A 23,233-nucleotide genomic window follows, 5' to 3' on the forward strand; every position below is an offset into this window, starting at 1 on the left:
AAACTCCAGCAGTTCGGGTCCGCGGTGTGCGCAGACATAAATACGCGATTTTGAGCGGGCTCTGTTGTTAGCTTTGGAAAAAACAACCCAAACATAACCCTCCCTCCCGTCTGATTTACGGCGGAATCGCTGCCGCCTCCACCCCAGGCGTTAAAAGGCGTACAGCCTCCCCAACGCTCCGAACTACCGCTCCCAGAGTGCTCGGCGGAGCGGTTGCCTGGAGACCGCTAACGCCGCGCTGGATGTGGCCCCAGGTAAGCGGTGGGCTCCGGGCACGGCTCCGGCTTCAGCTTCATCACCCCTCACACAAACTGCTAGCCCTACGTGGCAGCCCCCCCTGAGGCCCTGCAAGGCTCCTTCGGGATCGCTTCCCTGCCTCTTAGCTCGCAGCCTGCCGCAGCGCCCTCCTGCCTGCCGGTGGCCGCGTCCTGGTGAGAGGCGGCCATGGAGAGGAGCGTCGTCATCGGGTCGCGCTGCTGTCCGCCTGTAGGAAATATCCAAATAATTTTCTAGGACGGTATCTCTGATAAAGCAGATTTTATTCGCAATTGCAATGGCGGGCCTCCTGCAAGCAGGAGAGCCCCGAGAAAAAAGGTTACATCTTTTTATCCCCTACTGCCCGACGCTTATCTCTTTCTGCCCTGGTTCCTCATTGGCTGAGTACTGCAGGTTCACACTCTTCGCGACGCTCCACTAGTTATACAAATACCGAGTAAATATAAATCTCCTGACGCCTAAACATATATCTTAATTGTTTAATTACCTTCTAACAGTTGTTTTCTCAACAGACATTTGGTCACGGTTTTTGGATATCTGTTTTATAACATAAACATAGCCCCTTGATTGTTTTATGACCCCCCCCCCCCCTTTAACATTTGTACCCCTTTACACTAAGTCATTGTTCTGGTCATTCATCTGTCCTTCCATAGAGATAAGCTCGGAAGGAGGATAGAAGGGAGTATCCTGGAGCCTGTTTATGGCATCCTGATATTCCCACAGAGTGTGACAGTTTTGCTTTGTGTAAAGGCCCTGACTCTTTGTAAGTTTGTTAAATGTATTTCACTTCTGCCGGTCTAATGAACAACGTTACAATATATTCTCTAGTTCCAAACACTATACACACATTGTTTAGAACATTCAAAATCTGCTGTGAGAACGAATTTGTTAGGTAATCCAGTAATTAAGTTTCTAAAAATGTTACCAATATGTGTATATTATTCTTACTTTTCGTACTAATTATTTCTAATATGCTACAACTTAATTCTTTAGATCAATTGCCCTTCTCCATTGTTCACTGCAGAAACAACACTTTCACTTTCCACAAATTCCCCCCTCTTTTTCTTTTACAATGTTGATTTCTGCAATCCTTTTCTAAGGTACAATTACAAAACCTTCTTTACTTTCTTCGTCTTCCTCTTCTTCTAATATCGTTATTCTACCGAAATATGATGTGGGCTCTGTTTGCTTCATCAGGGCAGTTTCAATTAACCGCTGTACCAATCTTCTCACACAGGGGATGATACAGCAACTGATAGCTGCTAGGGCTCCTGCTACCACAATCAGAGAGGTAAATACAGACACAACCATTCCTTTCCACTTCCCAAACCAGGATTCCAGCCATCCGGTGAGCGAACTATCTATTCTGGAGTTCTCAGCTAGTTCATTAGCCAAAGTAGCAAGCCCCGTAATGCTTTAGTTATCATGCTATCTGGGGCTGTGTTATTTGCGATAAAAGTACAGCAATGAGTGCCCAACATTACACACACACACCCTTTTTCAGCTAGCATCACATCTAGGGCGATCCTATTCTATATGGCTATAGGCCATCCTGCTTGTAGCATCCAGTTGTTCTGCAGTTCCCTTTATTGCCTCCTTTGTATAGTTTATAAATCTCTACTGATTGTAATAGATGTAGTTTATCCGATCTTCATTTTTGTTAATTGTCACCCACCAGAATAGAGATTCAAATCCTGCAGAAATTGATTTCTAGCCTTAAATTCATCAGGGACACCTCTAGGCACCCCAATTGAATCCATATATATTGTATCATCATCAAATGGGGCTCCCAGGATCCTTTTGTTCCTTTTTTGAATGTGTGATAGATCCTTCTCAAATGCCAAAGTGAACGGTATAGCCAGTTGAACAAGTGCACAGGTACCTCCCCAATTAGATGGGAGAATGGACCATAAGATCTTCCCACCACAATACCACCAGAGATCCGCTCTAGGGATTTCCAGCCTTGAATAGTTTCCCGCTAAATCCTTCGTAACATCCAAGGTTTCACTGCATAGTGAGAAATATAGGCCTGGTAGCCCTCACACCCTGCCTTGAGAGACAAGCTGTATGGTTACCTATGGCCATAGAGAATGCAGGAGGGATTTTGGCACCCATCTCCAATATCGGGGGAAACAATAGGGAGAGTGGTTTTCAGGCTTCATTTCCCCAGGCGGTTTTCTCCTCGTACAGGGCGATCATACATTGCATTCCTTGGGAATCCCTGGTCCATCCCAGAGGAAGGGGTACTACCTGAGCTACAGGCTGTCCTGATGTGCAAGCACAGCAATTGCTATGGTTGAGACTCAGGACAGTCTACTTAATCCATTCTACCCAGGCATTCACATCCCTGTATCCTGTCTTAATTTCAAATGTTTGTCTGAGATCTTTTATTTCCATAATTACTACAGCTGCAGGACTTTCAGAAGGATATTTCTCTCTCTTTTTCTTATCCTGAACCTTTCAAGTATGATCAGGCAATGAATCCCATACAGCTACTCTGAATCTAGCTACTGGGTCTCTTCCTCAAACGTTTATTCCAATCCCAAAAGTGATGTTAACAAGGCTATTGGCCTTGCTAATTGTTATTGTCATTGGATTACACTGCAAGGCCTGGCAGTCTGGTTGGACAATTCCCCTAAACATACTAATCCGTTCTTTTAGGGTGTGTGATTGCATTGTATCAAATGGGATACATGTCCAGCCTTGATAGGCAGTTGTCCACCATACATTATTCCATCCCCCACAAGGGGATCTCTTATTCATACCTAATTCAGGACACAGGTATTTCTCTTTGTGACTCAGTTGTCGTTGGGCACTTAAGTCCCTGCAGGCTGTCACACTGCAAGCATCAAATGTGACAGTCTGAGGCGTTTCTCTCCTTGTTACGTTCACCCACATCTTAACAGGGTATCCTCCTGCTCCCCTCTGCAGGTCATCCTTTTTCTCTCTACCCCACTTGTACCCTGTTCCTGGTACTAGGATTATACAGTTACTTTCTGGTGTCTCTACCCCCCCATATGTTTTATTATGTTCCCTTAGAACCAATCTCCATAAAATAATACAGGGCACAACAATGTGTCCATCTGGGTATACACCCATGTGTCAGCTTGCTCTCTTCCCTTCTAAATCATTAATTAGATTCCTATCCTCTTTAAAATACCTTATAGGTACTGATTGGGGTTCAGATATTTTAAGTTTACCATCTGTAATTAAAGCCAGTTCACCAATTTCTTCTCCCGTAGCTGCCTGTTCTGCCACCTGATCCACTATCATATTCCCAGTTTCCTGTACAGTATCACTATTCTGATGTCCTCCACAATGGATAACAGCCATGCTGCTCTTTGGTAGACCCACATCATGCTGAATTTGTTTTCCTTGTGTGTAAGCAACCCTCGCTCTTTGCAGATGGTACCATGAGTGGGTACCACCCCAAAAGCATATTTAGCATCTGTCCATATATTTAAGGCTCTTGTCAAGGCAGTCCCCTCAGCCTTCTGAGCGGAAGTCCTCACAGGTAATGGTTTTGCTTCATTTACCTTATCAGTAGCAGTTACTGCATATCCTTACAGTTTCCTTGTCTCACAAAGCTGCTTCCGTCAGTGAATCCAGGAATCCCCATCGCCGTCCAGTGGTTCCTCCTGTAGGTCCGACCAACTGGCACAAACAGTCTCATGCAGTCGCACACTGCTGGCTTGGAGGGAGCTCTTTGTTGGTGTTCTGGGCGTTCAGCAAACTGCTTCCTTCTCTTTGATCAGTTGTGCTTTCTGTTGAGAAACTTGATAGCCATTCAAATCAAGAAATTCAGCAAACCCACAGTCCATCGTACACAGTCCTCCTTGGTCACTGTGGCATCCACGTACTGCAGTAAAGTTCCACCGTGGGATAGAGGAACTCAAATCTCAGGCTCACAAGCTAACCAGTTCTCAAAAATCAGTGGGTTGTTCTCACAACACTGGGTAACACTGTCCAGGTTAACTGAATTTTTATTTATATATATATATATATATATTTTAATTTTATTATTATTATTATTATTTTTATTTTTCTCCCCATATTGAAGTTTTCTTATTCAAAGGCAAATAATTTTTGACTTTCTTTAGCAAAACCAGGCAGAAAAAGGTGTACTCCAAATCCAGAACGGCAAACCCCACCCACTCATTCCTCAACTTGGTTAATAAAGTGCATGGATTTACCACCATGGGTTGCATATCTTAAACATTTCTATTAATTGCCCTGAAATCTTTTACCAAACTATAGCTCTTGCCAATCCAAAAAGTTATTTGTTATTTCTTTTATCTTCCCTCCTATAATCTTGTATCCTAAAAGAGCATTGCTTTACCCTGGCTGGGCTGACTCCTGTCTATAACTTAACCTTTATTGAGTTGCCTTGCCTTTTTTTTTTTTTTTAATTATTATTATTATTATTTTTTTTTTTTTCTCTCTGCCAGGCATTCCTGATGCCTGCAATCCTGTATATACCTGATTTAGGATTTACATAACTTCTGGGGGTACAACATTGCTTTTCCCAGTTTGTGTTAAAGCCAGACTTAAAATTTTCAGTCAATTGGCCTTGCTTGACACTTAGCTCCAATTTTTTTACTGAATTTAATCTCTACATTCAACTATTCTAATACATCATGCCCAAGTAATGGTTTTAGAGAACCTGGCATGTACAAGAATTTATGTATTCCTACTTGTTCTCCTAGCCTGTATTTAATTAGTCCCTAAAAAGTAAACTTCTCTTGCCAGAGCTCCTACAACTATTACAAAAATCATCTACGGGTAATAATTCTTGATGTAGCACAGAGTAAGAGGCACCCATATTAGAAAACAAACTCTTTACCCTGCTTCCCCAGCTGCTTTCGGTCCAGTGGGGGTGGAACTCGCCCTGAGCCCTTCCAGGCTCCCCCTTACCTCTTCTTCTAGGTAAGGACATCCCTGTTACACCTTGCTCAACTTTGCCTTCCTCAGCCCGTGTTTTTCCCAAACCCTTTTCACTTTCCAGACTTTCATCATTACTGAAATACAATGTTAGTAATTTCTGTTTCACCCCCTTCCCTCCCCAGGATTCCGGTGCTTACAGTGGGATGTCGGGTTTCCCGAGATCTCTGCAGATGACGGCTATTCTCACTCTCACTGTCCCGTCCCATCCCCATTCACAAGTCACACACCCTGCACAGTTACAGCGGGAAGCTCTCGCCCTCAGCTCTTTCTCTCACTCCGAGGTGTTCTTACAAACCGCAGTGGGGGGGTTAGTGCGGGGGATGTGTCCTCGTGCCGACCCAAACTCTAATATCTCAAACTCACTGTTTTCCTTAACCTTGTTGCCAATTTGTTTGTTAATTTTTACAATTCCACTATTTGTACCCTCAATTACATTTCCATGTACCATTAACAAATGCACTTCCATACAGCATCGAGACAGTTTCTCCTACTGCCTTCAAAACCCACAAATCAAACAATACAGTTCTTCAACTTCTACAAACACCCAGCACTTGGTCTCATGATTAGGGTACTCAATTGTTAAAACTGGTCCCATTACTCATTTATGTTCTGGTTGGGTTTTGTTTTTGTTATTGTTTTTTTTAATTCAATATTTCCCCCTGGCTCACCAGCAATATTCCTCCAGTGAGCCTAAATACAACCCAGGGGGTCTTCTTGGTATCACTTTAGACACCCTCTGTTCCATAACAACCTCATACATGACATAACATAACGTAACATAACATGACATAACATAACACTTTCACGACATACACATTTAACAATCACAAAGACGGTGACAATAATCAGTACAGTTTATCCTCAGGATCCTTCCTCTCTCTGCCTCCCTCCAGGGTCCAACCTTCCCTCTGTATTCATTTCCCACACTTGCATAGCTGCCCACCTCCTTCTCCAATAAACAACATATCAATGATAAACATCATTTCCATCCATAAGTAGAAATTAGGCCCTAGAAATTGATCTAGTTGTTCTGCGCCACTTATAGGATCCTTAATTAAGAAATTCTTGAAATTCCTGACTTTTCTTCTAGTAAAAAAAAGCAAGCATGAGCATATCCTATTTTCCTTTGACCTAAGGAGACTGCCATAAAGGATAAAGTGAAGTATTAGTAAGGTTAGTGTTAGAGAAAGGAAAACTCTCCAGGTCCCATTCACATTACTCCAACTCCCTCAGTAATCGAGAGTGCATCTTCTCTGTCGCTTGCATTGCTTTAGAAATTGAGGGGGGGGGGAGTTATCTAAGGGATCTCATGTATGATCTTTCTGCTTCTCTTTCCTTTTTCTTTTGAAATATGACTCCTCCTTTTGAGGAGGATTTATTTATTTATTTATTTATTTATTTATACTTCTTGCACCCATTCAGCAACATAAGCCAATTCTGTTTCAGAAAAAGGAATCTTACTGTTTACGTATAAATACAAAGTCTGACAGGCCCAATCTTTGTCAGACCCCTATTTTGGTCAAAATCATGATTTTCCCTGTAGTGGCTCTCTAGGCTATGTCTATATACAGTATTCAAACATCTTTTCCCTATTCTTTTCCCCAGTCTGGGGATTATTTTCCAATTCTGAAGCTTCTTTCCCAAGAGGCTATCTCTAGGCACGAATTTGGGGACCCCTTTCCCCTGTTCTACGGAGCTCCTATTCCCCATCCCTCCGGAATGCTGCTGTGAACTACCCAGCTCACAGGTTACCACACTCCGATTCTCAGATCTAGGGCCAATCCCTCTGGAGCATCTTGCTCAGATTCCTGGATTAATAGGGGTGTACTGCTGGCACTTCGTCAAGTGCACAGGGTACCGCACACCAACAGCTCCCTGCTGAGACTCACCCAAGTCTCCACCGACCCCCAAGGCAAGAATCAAACTCCCTTACCTTGGTCCGTGCACGAAGGTACCGGGTCTCCAGGGGTCAATACCCGTGCCTACCTGCCCCTTGGCTTTCTCAGAGCCCGTCCTGTATGTAACAGTCTCGGTTTCTTATCGGCTGTCCCAAGGAGTCACCTCACCACCCAGACAGGACCGCTGAAATCAGCGGGGTGCACCTATCCTGTCCAGGGCAGCGGGGGAAACTCCCGAGGGGCGATAATTATCCCGGACGAGCCCCCAAATTGTAGGAAATATCCAAATAATTTTCTAGGACGGTATCTCTGATAAAGCAGATTTTATTCGCAATTGCAATGGCGGGCCTCCTGCAAGCAGGAGAGCCCCGAGAAAAAAGGTTACATCTTTTTATCCCCTACTGCCCGACGCTTATCTCTTTCTGCCCTGGTTCCTCATTGGCTGAGTACTGCAGGTTCACACTCTTCGCGACGCTCCACTAGTTATACAAATACCGAGTAAATATAAATCTCCTGACGCCTAAACATATATCTTAATTGTTTAATTACCTTCTAACAGTTGTTTTCTCAACAGACATTTGGTCACGGTTTTTGGATATCTGTTTTATAACATAAACATAGCCCCTTGATTGTTTTATGACCCGCCCCCCTTTAACATTTGTACCCCTTTACACTAAGTCATTGTTCTGGTCATTCATCTGTCCTTCCATAGAGATAAGCTCGGAAGGAGGATAGAAGGGAGTATCCTGGAGCCTGTTTATGGCATCCTGATATTCCCACAGAGTGTGACAGTTTTGCTTTGTGTAAAGGCCCTGACTCTTTGTAAGTTTGTTAAATGTATTTCACTTCTGCCGGTCTAATGAACAACGTTACAATATATTCTCTAGTTCCAAACACTATACACACATTGTTTAGAACATTCAAAATCTGCTGTGAGAACGAATTTGTTAGGTAATTCAGTAATTAAGTTTCTAAAAATGTTACCAATATGTGTATATTATTCTTACTTTTCGTACTAATTATTTCTAAGAATATGCTACAACTTAATTCTTTAGATCAATTGCCCTTCTCCATTGTTCACTGCAGAAACAACACTTTCACTTTCCACACGCCCCACGGCACGGCCGCCGCCAACGCCCCTGCGTGCTTAAATGCTGAGCTTAGGGAAAGTAAAACAGAACAAATGTTCTGCAGCTGAGGCGGGCAATCCCTTATCTCTGAAACGTGGGACATGTTGGTTTTGTTGTACTGCGTGTGAGAAGGCCATTGTTTTTATTGCGTGCGCACTCTGTAGTTCATTTTTATGGCTTTCCTTTACGCTGTGTGTTAATAAGTAACTGTGGTGATACGGCCCGTTTCATATCTTGCTTAACCGAAACCTGATTACTCACCTTCATCTGCACGGCAGGCTTTAATAGACTCAGCACTCACTTGCATGAGACAGAGCTGGGATGTCTGGGTCGTACAAAGGGCTGTTTTAGTTTGAAATTAGAGTTAGGTTTTATTCCTTCTGTTTTACTGGAAAATATTGCAACACAGCAATAGTCATGTCTATGCAGGGCTCTGCTGTCCACTTCTTTTATCTCTGCTGGAGAACAAAAGACGTAATGGGGCTGCCACGGTGTGATATGTCTAGATCCTGCTTTGTAACTATAGCCTTGCTGTCTCAGTCTCTGGCTAGTAAATATTTTATATGCATAACCTTAATTGCCACAAGAATTGATAATTTGTGTTAGTCTCCTCTCTCCTAAGTCCTCTATTTTACGAGACAGCAATATTCTCCACTATGAAAAATTATTTCCTAGGGATTTTGTGTTGATTGCCTAGAGCTAATTTTTATACTAATTTTGTGGTAATGCAGACTGATGACACACAGACAGCACTATGCCAGCTATGCCTGATTTACAGTTGTATATTTTTCACTGTGTATATGAGCACTTAAATATTTTAATTTCATTTTGAGTGAGGTTTAGTTTTGCAGATCTCTGTTGTTTGCGCATGTTGTGGCTACCGGCAGCCCAGTAAATTGCTGGCATACTGTGATGTGGTCTGAAAGCTAAAAGGAGTTCTTAGTTATTGAGTGGTGTGCTGTTTTTCATAAAGCGAGGGAAGAGCCAGAAAAAAACTACTGCGAGAACAGCAACTGAAGTTGAATTAAACAAGCACAGCTTGGCAAATGGTGAGAAATCTGACACTTTCAAAGCAGAGCTAGACTGGAAAAAGCAAGCTGGGACAGATGGTTAGTGCCTAATTCCTCATGGCAAACACCTCTCTTAAAAGCCAAAAGTTTCAGTCCTTAGTTCAAGTCCATATTACCTCCAGGCCAGAAATAGCAGTGAGTAGCCCATAAATACTGTGCTAAAAGAAATCAGGATTGGAATTAATAACGGAAAACAAAGTCCTGGGATCAGCTGAGTTTTTTTCATGTGGACTAAAGACAAGGAAAGGAACAATACAAGACAGTTTCTCATGAAGGAAAGAACAAGTTACTGAAAGTATATTTTGAGTTTTGTTCAATACTCACTGGTGGCCAAAACTTTTGTAAAAGAAATTGCAAAATAATAACTACTAGATATGTTTGGTTTCTAAAGGATAACAGTTGGCCACATTTTAATCATTATTTAAATCAATGCTTTTTATGCTGTTGAGGCATCAGTCATGGGCTTTGTGAAGGCAAGCACTGCATTTATAAAGCTTTACACATACCTCAGATGATTGTATCATGTATTCAAAATACAAGGAAAATTAAATCAAATGAGCATTTATTTGACATGGCAAACAAATTCACTGAGATGGCACTGCCATCCCACATTTTTCCTCTTTCCAGAAAAAATATATTTAAATGTGTAAAGGTTCATAAATGCAGTGCACAGGAAAAGAAAATCAGAAGTCATAGGGATTTCGTCACAGTGAACTTGCAGGAAAGTTTTCTTGGATCCGTCAATCCTTAAAACTGCAACAAAAGTAGACATCCTTCTCCTGAACCTCCTTAGAATCTTAAAATTACATTATTTTTGGCACAGTCTTTGAATGCGATTGTAGTAATATGTACAGTGAACATTACAGCAGCTTTCTTGACTAGAACCCAGATAATGATGGAGGCAGAAATGTTCAGACCCTCTTTCAGCCTAAAGCGTTTTCCAGAGAGGAGTTAATTTATAATGAAAACTATGATAGACTTAATTTTTAGAAGATAAATGATTGGTAATTAGTTACAATAATTTGAAATGTTATAGCACTTTTCTCTATGGATATCAAAACACTTTGCTAAGATGGGTAAGTGTTATTATCTCATTTTTCACAAGAGATAACTGAGACAGCCAGAGGTGAAATGGTTGATACAAACTGTACACATCATTACTGGGTTTTGAATTGGAGTTCAGGTCTCTGAAGACTCCACTGTATATTTATGCAACTAGTGTGAAACTTTCTTCAATAGTTTCAGTTCTGTCATCTTACTAAAAACTCATAGATTTCATTTTAATATATTGAGATATATTGTAATCGTTTTGATTTGTTTTCTGAATTCAACATTTTCTGCATGTCTATTTTTGAGCACTCCTGAGGGGTAAATGCTCATTTTAATTCTTAAAGGAAATTATGCAGAAAATTCAGACTCTGATAAAGCCTCAGAACCTTCAGATGAAGATTAAGTAGGGGAAGTTGACTGTATAATGGCATTAATGGGATGTCTACAATATTTCTTTGATTTCACTGTCTTTCTGGGGGGTGGCATTATGTTTGGACACTCTGCCTTTCCTGAAATACCTGAAAAGACCAAGGTGACACAAAATATTTTTTTCTCATACATATTGTGACCTTATGTCAGAAAGAAGAAATGCATCCTTGGGTATTTATTCTTGCTTTTGAAGTCCAGCTTACACATACAAACCAATTCATTTTCATACTGGCTATGAAATATTTAGATTTCTTTATATTCAACTGATTAATTTCCTGAATTCTATAGTATTTGTACATAATTGCTCACGTGTCCATTTTGCTTTTTGTGAAATCTACCAGAAAAGTTTTCTCTCAAAAGAAAACTCACCCCAGTACACTAAAGAGAAGCCCAGAACATGCAAATCTCTCTTCTGCTTCCCCTGTTGCACAGTAATTAGATGACAGTCTTTCCGTAGCAATGTACACAGAGCTCAGAAGTCTGAAAACTGAACCAATTAATTCACCCTATAAAGTAGGACATATTCTTGGATTTCCATACTTGTAGTGTACAGGCAGATCATAAATATTATGTTTGGGAATCTCAGCATTGTGGAGTAAATTAAATTAGTCTAAATTTAGTCTAAATTGTTTGTTGCTAAAGGCAATAATACTAAAAGTTTCTCTTCACTGCCTTCAGGTAAAGAGGACATGTCATCTCCAAATGAACAGGAAGGAGCAGATGAGAAGGCAGCAGAAGGTACACAGGCAGATCACAGCAGTGTCCGTAAGTACTTTCTGCTGTTACAGTGATTCCAATAATAAACCTACAGTAGCTCCTGGCTTCTCACACTGCTCACACCTTCCTTTCTAATATGAGTTCATCTTTGGTTACTGTTCTTAGTGTTGTCAAATTTTGTTTTGATCCTGGTCAAAGATGACTTCTTCCAGAAATGTTCTGGGCTGACTGCTATGTCAGTAGTTCTTGTCATCCCGCAGCCTGCAAAGTCTCTCCCCTGACAAATCTTGCTGCTTAGATCTGTTTCCATAGCCATTACTGCAATCAATTTTGCTTTAAAATATTCTTATTTGAAAGCAAACTTCTCCCTATGCTTAATGCTAAACAGCAAGAAGTCCACTGTTCAAAAAGTTTTTTTGTTTGTTTTGCTACAATGGAACTATACTATAGATCTATATTTAACCTGATGTGTATAAATATATTAGTCAAATTAATTCATACCTAAGAGGTCTCAATTGTCCTTTACAGAAGAAAGCAAAAGTACTCTTCCAGAGGAATCACCAGCTGGAGGGGAAGAGGAGGAAGATGTGGAGCACGTGGAAACAGATACAGAGAGCATTGGTGGGCACTGCTATCCTTTGGGGGGATGTTGGCATTAACTTAAAAATCCCACTGCTTTCTGGTTTTCATTTTTTGTCTGTTGTTGTAATGAACAGCATCTCACACCAATGCCATCATGCTACAGTTACAGAGTTTCACGGAATGCTTCCTGATGGCTTACTTTGTGTACTTCTTTTCACTCTTTTTCCTTGCTAGTATATGACCCCTTAGTTGGTTGAGGGAGAGAAAAAAAAATTAATAAAGGGTAAAAAGCTTGCAAAATGGGTAATGGAGATTGAGTTTGAGGTATCTAACTTGAATTCAGTTTTAACAAGTGCTTCTGACTAGCTGGAATTCAATTTGACAATATTTTGCATTGCAGTCCAGTAAAGAACTTCACTTAGTAACACGTTAGCAGTATGCATTTTCTGAGACAGTGTCTTAAGGTGATCAGCTGTGTCTGAAAGAGCAAAGAGCACTTGCTTTTACTAGCAGTTTTGTGTGATGATGTGTATTTAGTAGCTGCTGAAAAGAGACATTTCAAATACTATTTTGTTCCTAAAGCTGAGACCTAAGCACCAAAGCTGAACTACTTTAGTATCCTAGGCTTTGAGTTTTAAAACTAATGTTTTTAAAATATTTTCATTTTTTCCTCCTCTAAATTCTTCAATTTTGAGTATTCACAGTAGAGCTCTTAAAAACAGGAGGGCGGGATTGCTCCAGGACAAGTTGTTACTAACACAGCATATCCCCATGTTCAGCTATGGAGTGCCTATTACTCTGTCAAAGGAGACAATGCACAAATCCCTCTCTTCTTCAGTTAAGTACAAATATCAGCAAGAAACTTAAGATTTATCCTAAATATAAATATTCTTTACATTCCCACTTCTGACATGCAGCGGATGATTTGGAAGAACAAGATAATATTGAAGTATCCCCAAAAGAAGAAAAAAGTCCTGAGAAGGAAGAAAAGAAAATCCCAGAAGCTTTCTTCTATAGTTATGAAGATATATGTTCACGGCCATTTGTCACTGAAGATTCAGGGATACCGATTAACCTTCTTACTCTTAAGTATCCTTTCTGCTGAGGCTGTGCAAATTTAAGGCTAGGTATTTCTTAATTTATGTTGATAAAATTGTACTTGTCTAATTAGGAGTATCCAGTATGGCATTAGTGGGAAATCCTTGGTTGAGGCATTCATAGGAATCCAGTAATGGTCCTGGATGAATTTAATCTTAAACATTGCCTTGACCTTATGAACATTTCTTATTAGGCATAATTTTTACTTTCCTTAATGAATTGTTCTCAGATATTCTTTTGGATATGACTGTATCAGAAGTGTAAACCTGATGGTGATGGATAGTCAAAGCCTACTGTATGTAGCAGGCAACCAAGTGGTGATTCTGGACCTGAAAACTAAATCTCAAAGTTACCTCCGGAGCAGCAGTGGAGGTGGAATTGGGTTTATTGCGGTATGCCTTTCTTCTTTTAGGATATTAGTCCTTTATAAAGCAAAATGGTCACTTTGTTGCCAAATGGGAGATGTCCACAGTTGCACGTGTAAGAAAGTATGGTACTGATTAAAGGAGTGTAGTGCACCATGCAGTACAGGCTAACTCAATCTCTCAGTATAACCAACAGAGCACAAATATCTGCATACTTGTCTCAGGCCCACATAACTTAAAGGACTAATAAGTGCTGGCTGAGATTCATGTCAGTATCTATTACATTCTTATTTAAATATTAGTACTCATTTCAGCTCTCTTTTTTCTTTCTCTCCCATTCTCAGCTAATACTGATACAGTATTTTGTCAGTGGTTAAAATTTAGAAAATTAGCAACCTGAACAAATGAAGAGAAAAAGTATCTGGTTTCACTCTAGTGAACTCCTATGAAAAGCTTGAAATCTCAAGTGCTTGATATGGTTTTGTGGCACCTTACCCTGTGAATAGCTCTGCCATCTCTCAGTTGTACTCAATATGAGCAAAGCTTTCAGTATACCAGCCTCAGTTGTTCTGCTGATATAGGCAGCCTTTCATGGAGAATCATGGTGCATCTATCCATCTTCAGAAAAATGTAATTCAGGATGGCTTTTCTACATCTTCCTGTGTAGATGAATGCTGACCCAAACGGTGCATGTGGAAAGATCAGTGAGTTGAGTGAAGTAGGAAAAGTAAAAGAATGCACGATAAAGGAGCTTATTATACAGTTTCTCTTGGTTCTGAAGTACTTATGTGTGATAATCCTGTTTTGTGTGCCTAGTAGTTTCACCACTGTGTGCGTATAATGGCTTCATTCAGGTATTGAGCAATAGACTGGCAGTTGTTCAGGAAAAACATACAGAAAAATGCAACTTAGTATTTACAGCAATATCTTTTGACTAATGAGTGAGCAAATACAATAACTTCACTAGTAGAATGGAGACAGAGGTGTCATTACACCACGAAACTGGACTTTTGCTTTTCAAGGCACACCCTACTAAGCAGTACTTTGCAGTGGGAGAAAAAGGAGAGAAACCAAACCTCATCATCTACGATTATCCTTCACTGAGGCCTTACAGAATACTACGAGGTAGTGTAAAAAGTACTATTTTCATTTTACATAAACGGGCGGTGTTCGTAGATCCCAATAGATGGAGTAGCAGCTCACTTTATAAGGAATTAAAAGTTTTTGGTATTCCATGCCAAAATAGAAAACACCAGTTTCCAGCTTTTTCATTACGAGAGTGGAGAAAGCTTTTATTTAGTAGAAATAGCCAACTTCTGTGAATATTGAGCTCCCCTTAAACAGTTTTTCCTATTGTTTCTTCCTTTTTTCCATGCATGTGTGGATTGGTATGTTTCTCCAGGTGGAACACAAAAAGGCTATGTTTTTGGTGATTTCAACCACACTGGCACTCTGCTAGCCAGTATTGGAAGCAGCCCTGACTACATGTTGACTATCTGGGACTGGAAACAAGAAAAGATTGTGTTAAGGTCAAAAGCTTTTTCACAGGATGTTTACAGAGTCACATTTTCTCCTGATAACGAAGAACAGCTAACTACAGCTGGAGTAGGACACATCAGGTAGGTTTACCAATTATGTTTAATATGTATCACTTCTAAAGGTATAGTACCTAGATGATGACTAGCAGGAACATATCATTAGCAAATACACATGAGTGAGGAATGCTATTTTACCTTGTCACTGCAATTACAAAGCCAAAAAGTCTTTCAGCTAGTCAGCAAAATCTTTTAAACACCCTTGTTGTCTAAAAGGGATGATGCTTGGCATTCAATATGTGTACTACTGGCTTCATTCTTGTAATTCCAACAAACGCTGTGGAGAACTAATAAAAAATATGTATACATACCTGTCTTGTAGGTGTTTACACAACATTCATGCCTCCTCGGCTTTCTACCAGTGATTTATTGAGCTCAGCTGCTGTTTGGGTAGCCAGTAGAACTGGTTGCCAAGTCATGGGTTAGAAAGTCACTGATACTACTGATACAAAAGCTGTGGTTCCATACACTCCCGTCTGTGCTAAGTTCACAGTTCTTTTTTACAATAAAAAAATAGGTGAGAGCTTTAAACTCTTTGGAACAGAGACTAACATTCTGATATGTGTTTATCCAGAGTTCAGTGTTAGCACAGCAAGGACTTAAGATATGGCTTGGATGCTATTGTAATAGATACTTTTAAAATTGCAACACATCTAAAATGTCTTTGAATTTTATAGAGGAATCAGATCAAAATCTGAGATGTGCTCTATAATTCAGCTGCAAGATGGGTCTGAAATAAGAAATTGCTTATTTAGACCCAGGGTGAAAGTGGTTTAGAATACATTATTTATGGAAGTCTGACAAAAAATCTCTTTTATAAACTTTCTTTTGAGCTAAGATACTGTGAATAAGCTCTGACATAGCTTTATAACACAGATATATATTATAGTCTTAACACAAACATATTCAAATCCCAATTTCCAGCACTTAAATGTAATTTTTCCTGCACACACTGTGTACCATCCCTGAGTGAAGTATATGTTTATTTTTCTGTAAAACAATAATTTAAAACAATATTTTATACTGCAAAAAATATAATGATTGACTAGGAATAGCTGTGAAGGTCTAGGGTAAAACTTTTGCTCACTGAGATTTTACAGTCACACTCAAGTCCATGGAGTTATTTGTATGAAAATTAGAGAAGAACTTAGTCCCTTGGATTTACAGAGTTGAACATCATACACTAGAGATAGCAAGAGTAAAATAGACAAGTAGAAGTATGTGTATGGGTTGTATCTGGAAAGATATAGCTGATAATTTAACAGTTATTTGTTTTAAATAATAGTGTAACCTTCATTCAGCCCATGTTAAATTCTCCTGGGTTTTTCTTAGAGGTAATATATGAGAAAGTTTGTGTGTTTACAAAGCTTTATCTCATTCAAACAAACAAACAAAAATATCCAAGGTCTCCTGTGAAAAATAAGAAATGAACAAAATGGAATCCCTGGTAAGATAATTACAATGTCAGAGAGACTGAAGAGTGTGTCTAGGAAATCTTGTATCGGAGAGGGATGTGCTTTCTTTACTCAGGTTCTGGAAGATGGCTTACACATTCACTGGTCTCAAGTTACAAGGAGCTTTGGGTAGGTTTGGAAAAACAGCAGTGACTGACATTACAGGGTATGTGGAGCTGCCCGATGGGAAGGTAAGTCGTAATAAGTTTAATTGATTTTGTGTTCCTTCTTGTGTTTTGATGAAAAGTTTATTGATTAAGTTGGAGAGTTACTATTTACTTCTGAGTGATAGGAGTCAGACCCCCAGTGCACTGCTCTAATAAGCTAATATTGACAGTAATTTGCCAAGGAAAATTGCTTGCTTTGTAATAATTGAAAAGTACGTTTAATATTGTTATTCCCAGACAAAAGATCTCTATTGGTTTAGAACTGAGACTCCTCTTATAACATGGTAAATATGTTCATGTAAAGAAATGGAAAGTATGTTAGCCACAATCTTCAATCATTTCAGTGCAGGTAAATGATGTCATATTCCTTAAAAGTTGAATCTTATCTTTCATTACAACTTCTCTTGAAAATACCTGTGCATTGCTATCTATTTAATGCTTTTGTAGTAGGAAGCCCCAAAGTTAAGCAGATTCTTAACCATGCAGAAACACTGGTAAGTACAGTTGCTTGTGTGCTTCTCTCTGTTTGCAATGAAGGTTATCTCGGGGGCTGAGTGGGGCAACTTGCTGCTTTGGGAAGGGGGCCTCATCAAAGTAGAGCTCTGTCGAGCTGGACACAAGCCTTGTCACAATGGCCCTGTCAGCCAGATAGTTCTGGATGAAGGAGAACTTGTCACTGTTGGAAAAGATGGCTTCATTCGGGTGAGTTTTTTTTTGCTTTTGCTCTGCTTTTAGGTGTACAAATCAGCAGATAGATGTCACGTATTTTCTCTACAGAGCTTATTTATAGAGACATCTTTGCATTGCAGTTGCTTTCTGAGAATTACTTTTTAGATGAGAATAAGGACAAGTCTTCACAGTGTACATGTTTGAATCAGGTTGTGTTTATTCACATTCTGTTTCATTCTGGTAAATGTTTTTTCAAAGGATAAACAATGGCAACATTGAAATTAATTTTCTGGTTATTTTAATGCTTAGGTCATTTATACAAAAATTAATTAAATCTCAGAGATACATGCACTGAAATAGAGGAACAGTCAGAATAAAAAGTACTGGGTGTCCTGAAGTTAACACATAATTCTATAAATTAAAGTAAAAATGGTTTACTTATTCATACCAGTTTCTGATCTTATCCATCAATTATCAAGGATTTTGCAGTGTTGTGTACCTGCTTCTTTAGGGGAGACAAGGTATGTCTTCTCTTCATTTGTGAAAGACCCAGATAACTAACAGGAAGCTGTTGTAGACAGCAGAAGGTTTCTAACACCCTAGTTTTTGTTTTGCTTTTTTAATATTTCATAAATTGATCTTATCCCATTAGGAAAATTAACTTGTTTCTAAGGGTGCCAATTGACATTTTGTTGTCATACCACAGAGCAGAACCACAGGTATGTTACTCTTCCCATTTGTCCTCCATGTTGCCTCAGTATGAGCAATGCTCACAGTAGTCAGACGTCACCTACTTTCTATAACTCTGAGGTTGCTCTGCATAGTGCTACCAGTGCCAGGGCTGAATTTAAGCTATTGTCATATCAGAATTGGACAGGAAACTTTTACATATACTTTGCATTGCACTCAAGTATATCAGATGGTATTTGCTAATTGTCTCACTTTTCTGAATATAACCTGGAATACTGATGTGTGCTGTGTGTCATACTTTACCTGTAGAATCTATCCTCTCTTGGTTTGTCAAGATTTTGAATTTCCCTATTAATTGTATGTGAAAACATAATCTGACCTAATAAAAGCCAGGTCTCTTTTTTTTGTTTTCAAATCTTTGAAGGTATGGAACTTTGAGGCAGTAGATCCTGCTGATTCTGTGGATGAGACAGGGTTATTGGAGATGGAGCCTATGAATGAACTTCGTGTTGGCAAAAATGTCAGTCTAAGTTTCATGTGTAAAACTCATGACTGTGGACAGCCCTTTTGGTATGCTCAGGTAAGATGCACTCAAAGTACATACGGCCCTGTGCAGAAAATGAATGAGAGAGGCAGTGTTAATGAATAGCAGTAATACCTTACAGGTTGGTGCATCTCTTTTCTGTAGAATCAATCTTTCGGGTTTATATTTACTGTGTAGTAATATGTCAGTCTATGGTTTGCAGAGCCAGAGCTGCCTAAGAGTAGGAGAGCGTCAGAATTTATTATTCAAGTTCTGTTGTGCTGGACTGATGGGTAGGATTGGTCAGACCAAAATCACCACTTCAGTCATTTCATTTTTCACAGTGATAATCACTAAGGAATTTTTAAAGGAGTTATTGTGGGCAGTTTTATTTCCACATTGAGGTTTGAAAATATTCAGGTTACATGTTCTGGTTTTGCTTCTTCAGGATGCCAATGGAAAGATCTGGAAGCTAGATTTGACTTTTTCAAACATAGTAAGTTTATTTTCTTTTTTGATTTCTTCATTTCCTTTATAGAAACTTGTTTTAACTGTGTGAGATGAATCTACAATGAAATTTGTGATTAGTGAAGTTGCAGAGCTGAAAATTTTTGCATTGAAACAGATCTTTTTCCAAATATTTTTTTTCCATAATATTATTGATAATCCTGAACAGTCATTATAATCAAAAGTCATTATTGATTTTTGCTTCCTGAAGTATTGGCTGCTAAATTCAAATGATCTTAAACTGGAAATAAAAGTTGCATGTGTGCAGGAAATGAGTTCAAGGATTTCTTATATATTCTATTTAGTTGGTGTATTTGAAACAATTGCTACTGTTACCTCCAAATGACATAAGAACTAGGAAAAACAAGGAGAACATATGCACTTTGTATATTTTATCTAGCTGACTTTCATTATTACTGCTGCAGGTGTTTCTGATGAAGGAATAGATGACAAAGGTAAAATGAAAGCATGTAATTTTTGCTCCAGAACATATTAAAGTTAATGGGAATATTCCCTTTGATTGGAATAACTTTTAGGCTAACACCTAAATAATGTTTCAAGAATTTCATGATTAGAAAGGATTATTAAAAAATGCTGTAAAAAATAAGGTAAAGAATGGACAACAAAAATAGAATCCCTTGGATGATGAAAAAATTTCCCAGGTATTACAAGTCCTAGGCTTGACAGTGTTTTCTCTGCCTTTAGAGCAACAACTCTTTGCTAAAAATATTAATTCTAGGCTTAATGGAAGTGAGTATGCTATAGTTCCCTTTATTTTCACACTGAGAATGGTGGCATTCTAAATCGACTTCATGTTCTTGTACTGGTTTGCTCATGATCTTTTCAAGAACATTTCAGTTTAAAAAAAAAAAAAAAGTTGCTTATAGGCAACTCATGCCTGGCAAATTTTGTTCAAATTTTGCCTAGATTTTTCATGTTGACTGTAGCTATGGCTAGTAATAACTTCTAAGCACAGCTCCAGCAAAACTTCTGTTTTTCTGTTTCACATGGCAGACCCGTGATCCAGAATGCCTCTGCACCTTTCACTCTAGAAGGATCGAGGCCATGAGTGTCTCTCCCATGACATACCTTGTGGCCACTACTGCTCTTGACCGTAAGTACACTATTCCTTTGTTCTTATACCAATGTAGTCATTATTTTTTTTGAGATCAATGATGATTGGTTTGGAACTATTTTGTTTTGAACGAATTGTGTATTTGCTCTTCAAAAACCGCTTTACAGACAACTGTTATTCCTGGGATTAGTTCTTTTACAGTTAGGACAAGTCATTAAAGTTTTGAAGTAATACTTTGGGATTGCCTCATCTTAAAAGCCTGGGGTTTTAATGAGAAAAGTTTTTAATGGTAAGCTTTGTAAATTGTTTGTTCTGGAGCAACAGCTGAAAAGATGAGACGTTTGGTTTGAATAATGGCATTCCTATTCAAGCCTCCAGACTGATAAATGTTGGGGTCTTTGTTTTGTAAGGAATTACTTACATTTCTACCATTGTGTAAGTCATTGTGAATATTAACATTTGTGGCTTTCTTAGCAAAAGCAATTGCTATCTCACTCTCAACAACAGATAACATGTTAATTATAGATATTAATTTAAGTTATATAAATATTGCTATTTATGCCTCTTAGTGTTAGCCTTACCATAATTTGAAAGAAGAACCACAAGACAGAATATTAACAGTGTCATTTATTGTGCTTAGAAAACGCTACAAGATCTTTAACTCAATTACTGTCAGCTGTACCTTGTCATTTGTCTGTGTTATACAATATACATGCACTTCTAGCCTGAAGATAAACTTGTAACAGTTGAACAAATTACACTTTGGATATTTACCAGCTGGAATGGAATTTAATGCAAACCAATGTGTGTCTACTAATGTACCTCTGGTGAAATTGGATTTTCTTTGGAAAATCTTCCATTTCCATCCACTTAAATATTTTCCTCCCTAGGCAATTCCAAGTAGTAGTGTATCATCTTTTCCTGTGTTGACAGTACAGATTTCCCTTAGAGTAGTCCACAGTTCTGTGATTACTCAAAAATTACACATGGTGGTTAGCATGGGACTTCTTATTACACCCCTCAGCCCTGACAACTCATGGGGGTGATTTAAAAGAGTGAAGTAAGCTTATGTTTTGTCAATGAACAGCATGCACCATGCTACTTCGTAACCATCAATTATGTCTTTCTAGGTGTATGTTTGATACTGAAAGGGAAGAAGTAATAATTTTCCATACAGCTTTTTATTCAAATAAATAGAAAATTTTCCATTAATCTTAAATGGAAGTGACATTGTAAGAAATAAATTCCTATTGTTTCCTTTGCATGCAGGGTCAGTGCGTATCTATGATTTCATCAGCAACAGTCAACAGAGTGAAATTCAGTTTAAACAAGGAGGAACAGCATTGTCATGGGCACCTGATGTTGTAAGTTTTTATTTATGTGTTAGCAAAAACTCAGGAAGGACCTACAAGTCTGCAAGCACCAAGAAGAGTCCTCACGATGCAAAATATTAAATAAGCTACTGTTAAGTTCATGCTGGAATTTACTGTATTAGTATGTATGTATAAACTTGTGTAGCAGTATATGTCTACAGTGCAGAGTTTGATTTTACTGTGAGTTGTCAGGTATCCAACTTTGTGAAATTTTAAAATCAGATCTCTGTATGCGTTCTGGGAAGTAATGTTAGTTTATAGACTAACAACTTCTGTTGAATCCAAGCAGAGTAATCAGCAATTAACATAAATTAGTTAACACATGTCAAAATGACAGCCCAGAAAATCCACAAACATTTGGAGATTAATCATAAAAAATTGTTACCAGAAATGATCATTTGTAGACTGTGGAGTCTATCACTTTTAGACATATTTACTAATTTTAATTAAAATAGTAACTAATTATGTTCTTAAAGAAATGTAGCAAGCCTGGTGGCTTCATTACAGGCAGATTATATATAGAGTGCTTTGGCTGAATTTCGAAGGTAAGGACAGCAGCACTGGGACAGTACACTTGTAACTGTAATTCTGTAAAAAGCCTGTAAAAAGCCTGTAAGTCACACAGGCTTGCAGAAATTCTATTAGGTGATGACCAAAATATTCACTATGTCACCACAATAACTTGTACAGCATTACAGAACAAAATCAGATCAGTTTTACAAAAGTCGATACTAAACACAGGCTGAAAAAGCAGGGATATTTAGTCTCCCTAGCTTCTCTTAAACTCTCATTAAATACTTGCATATAGATTAAGGTTCTTGAAAGTATTTGAATATCTGCACTATTAATCTAAGAAAATACATGATTCCACATACTTCAGAGCATCTCTATCCCATTACATCCTCATAGTCAAGCTGACAAAATGGAAGTTAGGTAAGTGACATAGATATTAAACTGCCAGAATGGCTGGGCCTCAGGGGGCAGTGATCAATAGATCAGTAGCACAAACTCCAGTTAGAGAGAAGACTCTAGTTGTGTACTCCAGCGGTCATTACATGGACAAATACTCCTCATTAATTACTTGAATAATGGGACAGAGTGCATCTTTGATAAATTTGGAGATGATAAATACTGAGAGGAGCAGCTGATAGGCCAGATGGTTGTGCCGCCATTCAGAGGAACCTGATGTGCTGGAGAACTGGGCTGAGGGGAATCTCATGGAGTTTGACAAAGGAAGAATACAAAGTTCTGCATCTGGGTGGGAATACCAGAGACATCAGTACTTCCTGGGAACCCACCAGCTGAAAAGAAGATTCACGGAGAAGGATCTTGGGATCCTGATAGATTCAAGCTGGTCATTAGCCAGCAATGTACCCTCATGGCAAAGAGAGCCAATGGCATCCTTGGCTGCATTAGGAAGGCTGTTGTTAGCTAGTCAGGGAAGTGATCCTTCCTCTTTACTCAGTGCTTGTGAGACCACATCTGGAGTACTGTGTCCAGTGCTGGGCTCCCCAGTAGAGTAAGGATGCAGATTTACTGAAGGAAGTGAAGTGCAGGGTCACAGATCTGAAGACCATGAGTGACTGACTACTTTTGATCATCTAGTGAACAAAGTTGCCAT

General features: G+C 38.9%; 1 protein-coding gene across 1 annotated transcript in view; it reads left to right on the top strand.

Annotated features, from left to right (window-relative positions):
* The first annotated feature begins 164 nt into the window (after positions 1 to 164).
* CFAP44 (cilia and flagella associated protein 44) overlaps positions 165 to 23,233 on the top strand; it is a 52,626-nt gene continuing 29,557 nt past the window's right edge. The window contains exons 1-13 of the mRNA XM_031613059.2: positions 165 to 254; positions 11,476 to 11,562; positions 12,043 to 12,135; positions 13,014 to 13,185; positions 13,424 to 13,586; positions 14,582 to 14,684; positions 14,962 to 15,178; positions 16,685 to 16,799; positions 17,313 to 17,477; positions 18,559 to 18,714; positions 19,106 to 19,153; positions 20,179 to 20,278; positions 21,509 to 21,603. Coding sequence (XP_031468919.2) covers positions 11,487 to 11,562; positions 12,043 to 12,135; positions 13,014 to 13,185; positions 13,424 to 13,586; positions 14,582 to 14,684; positions 14,962 to 15,178; positions 16,685 to 16,799; positions 17,313 to 17,477; positions 18,559 to 18,714; positions 19,106 to 19,153; positions 20,179 to 20,278; positions 21,509 to 21,603 — 1,503 coding nt within the window. The 5' untranslated portion in view covers positions 165 to 254; positions 11,476 to 11,486. The remainder of the gene's footprint in view (positions 255 to 11,475; positions 11,563 to 12,042; positions 12,136 to 13,013; positions 13,186 to 13,423; positions 13,587 to 14,581; positions 14,685 to 14,961; positions 15,179 to 16,684; positions 16,800 to 17,312; positions 17,478 to 18,558; positions 18,715 to 19,105; positions 19,154 to 20,178; positions 20,279 to 21,508; positions 21,604 to 23,233) is intronic.

This window comes from Phasianus colchicus, chromosome 1, assembly GCF_987193195.1.
Source record: "Phasianus colchicus chromosome 1, bPhaCol1.hap1.1, whole genome shotgun sequence".
Lineage (NCBI taxonomy): Eukaryota > Metazoa > Chordata > Aves > Galliformes > Phasianidae > Phasianus > Phasianus colchicus.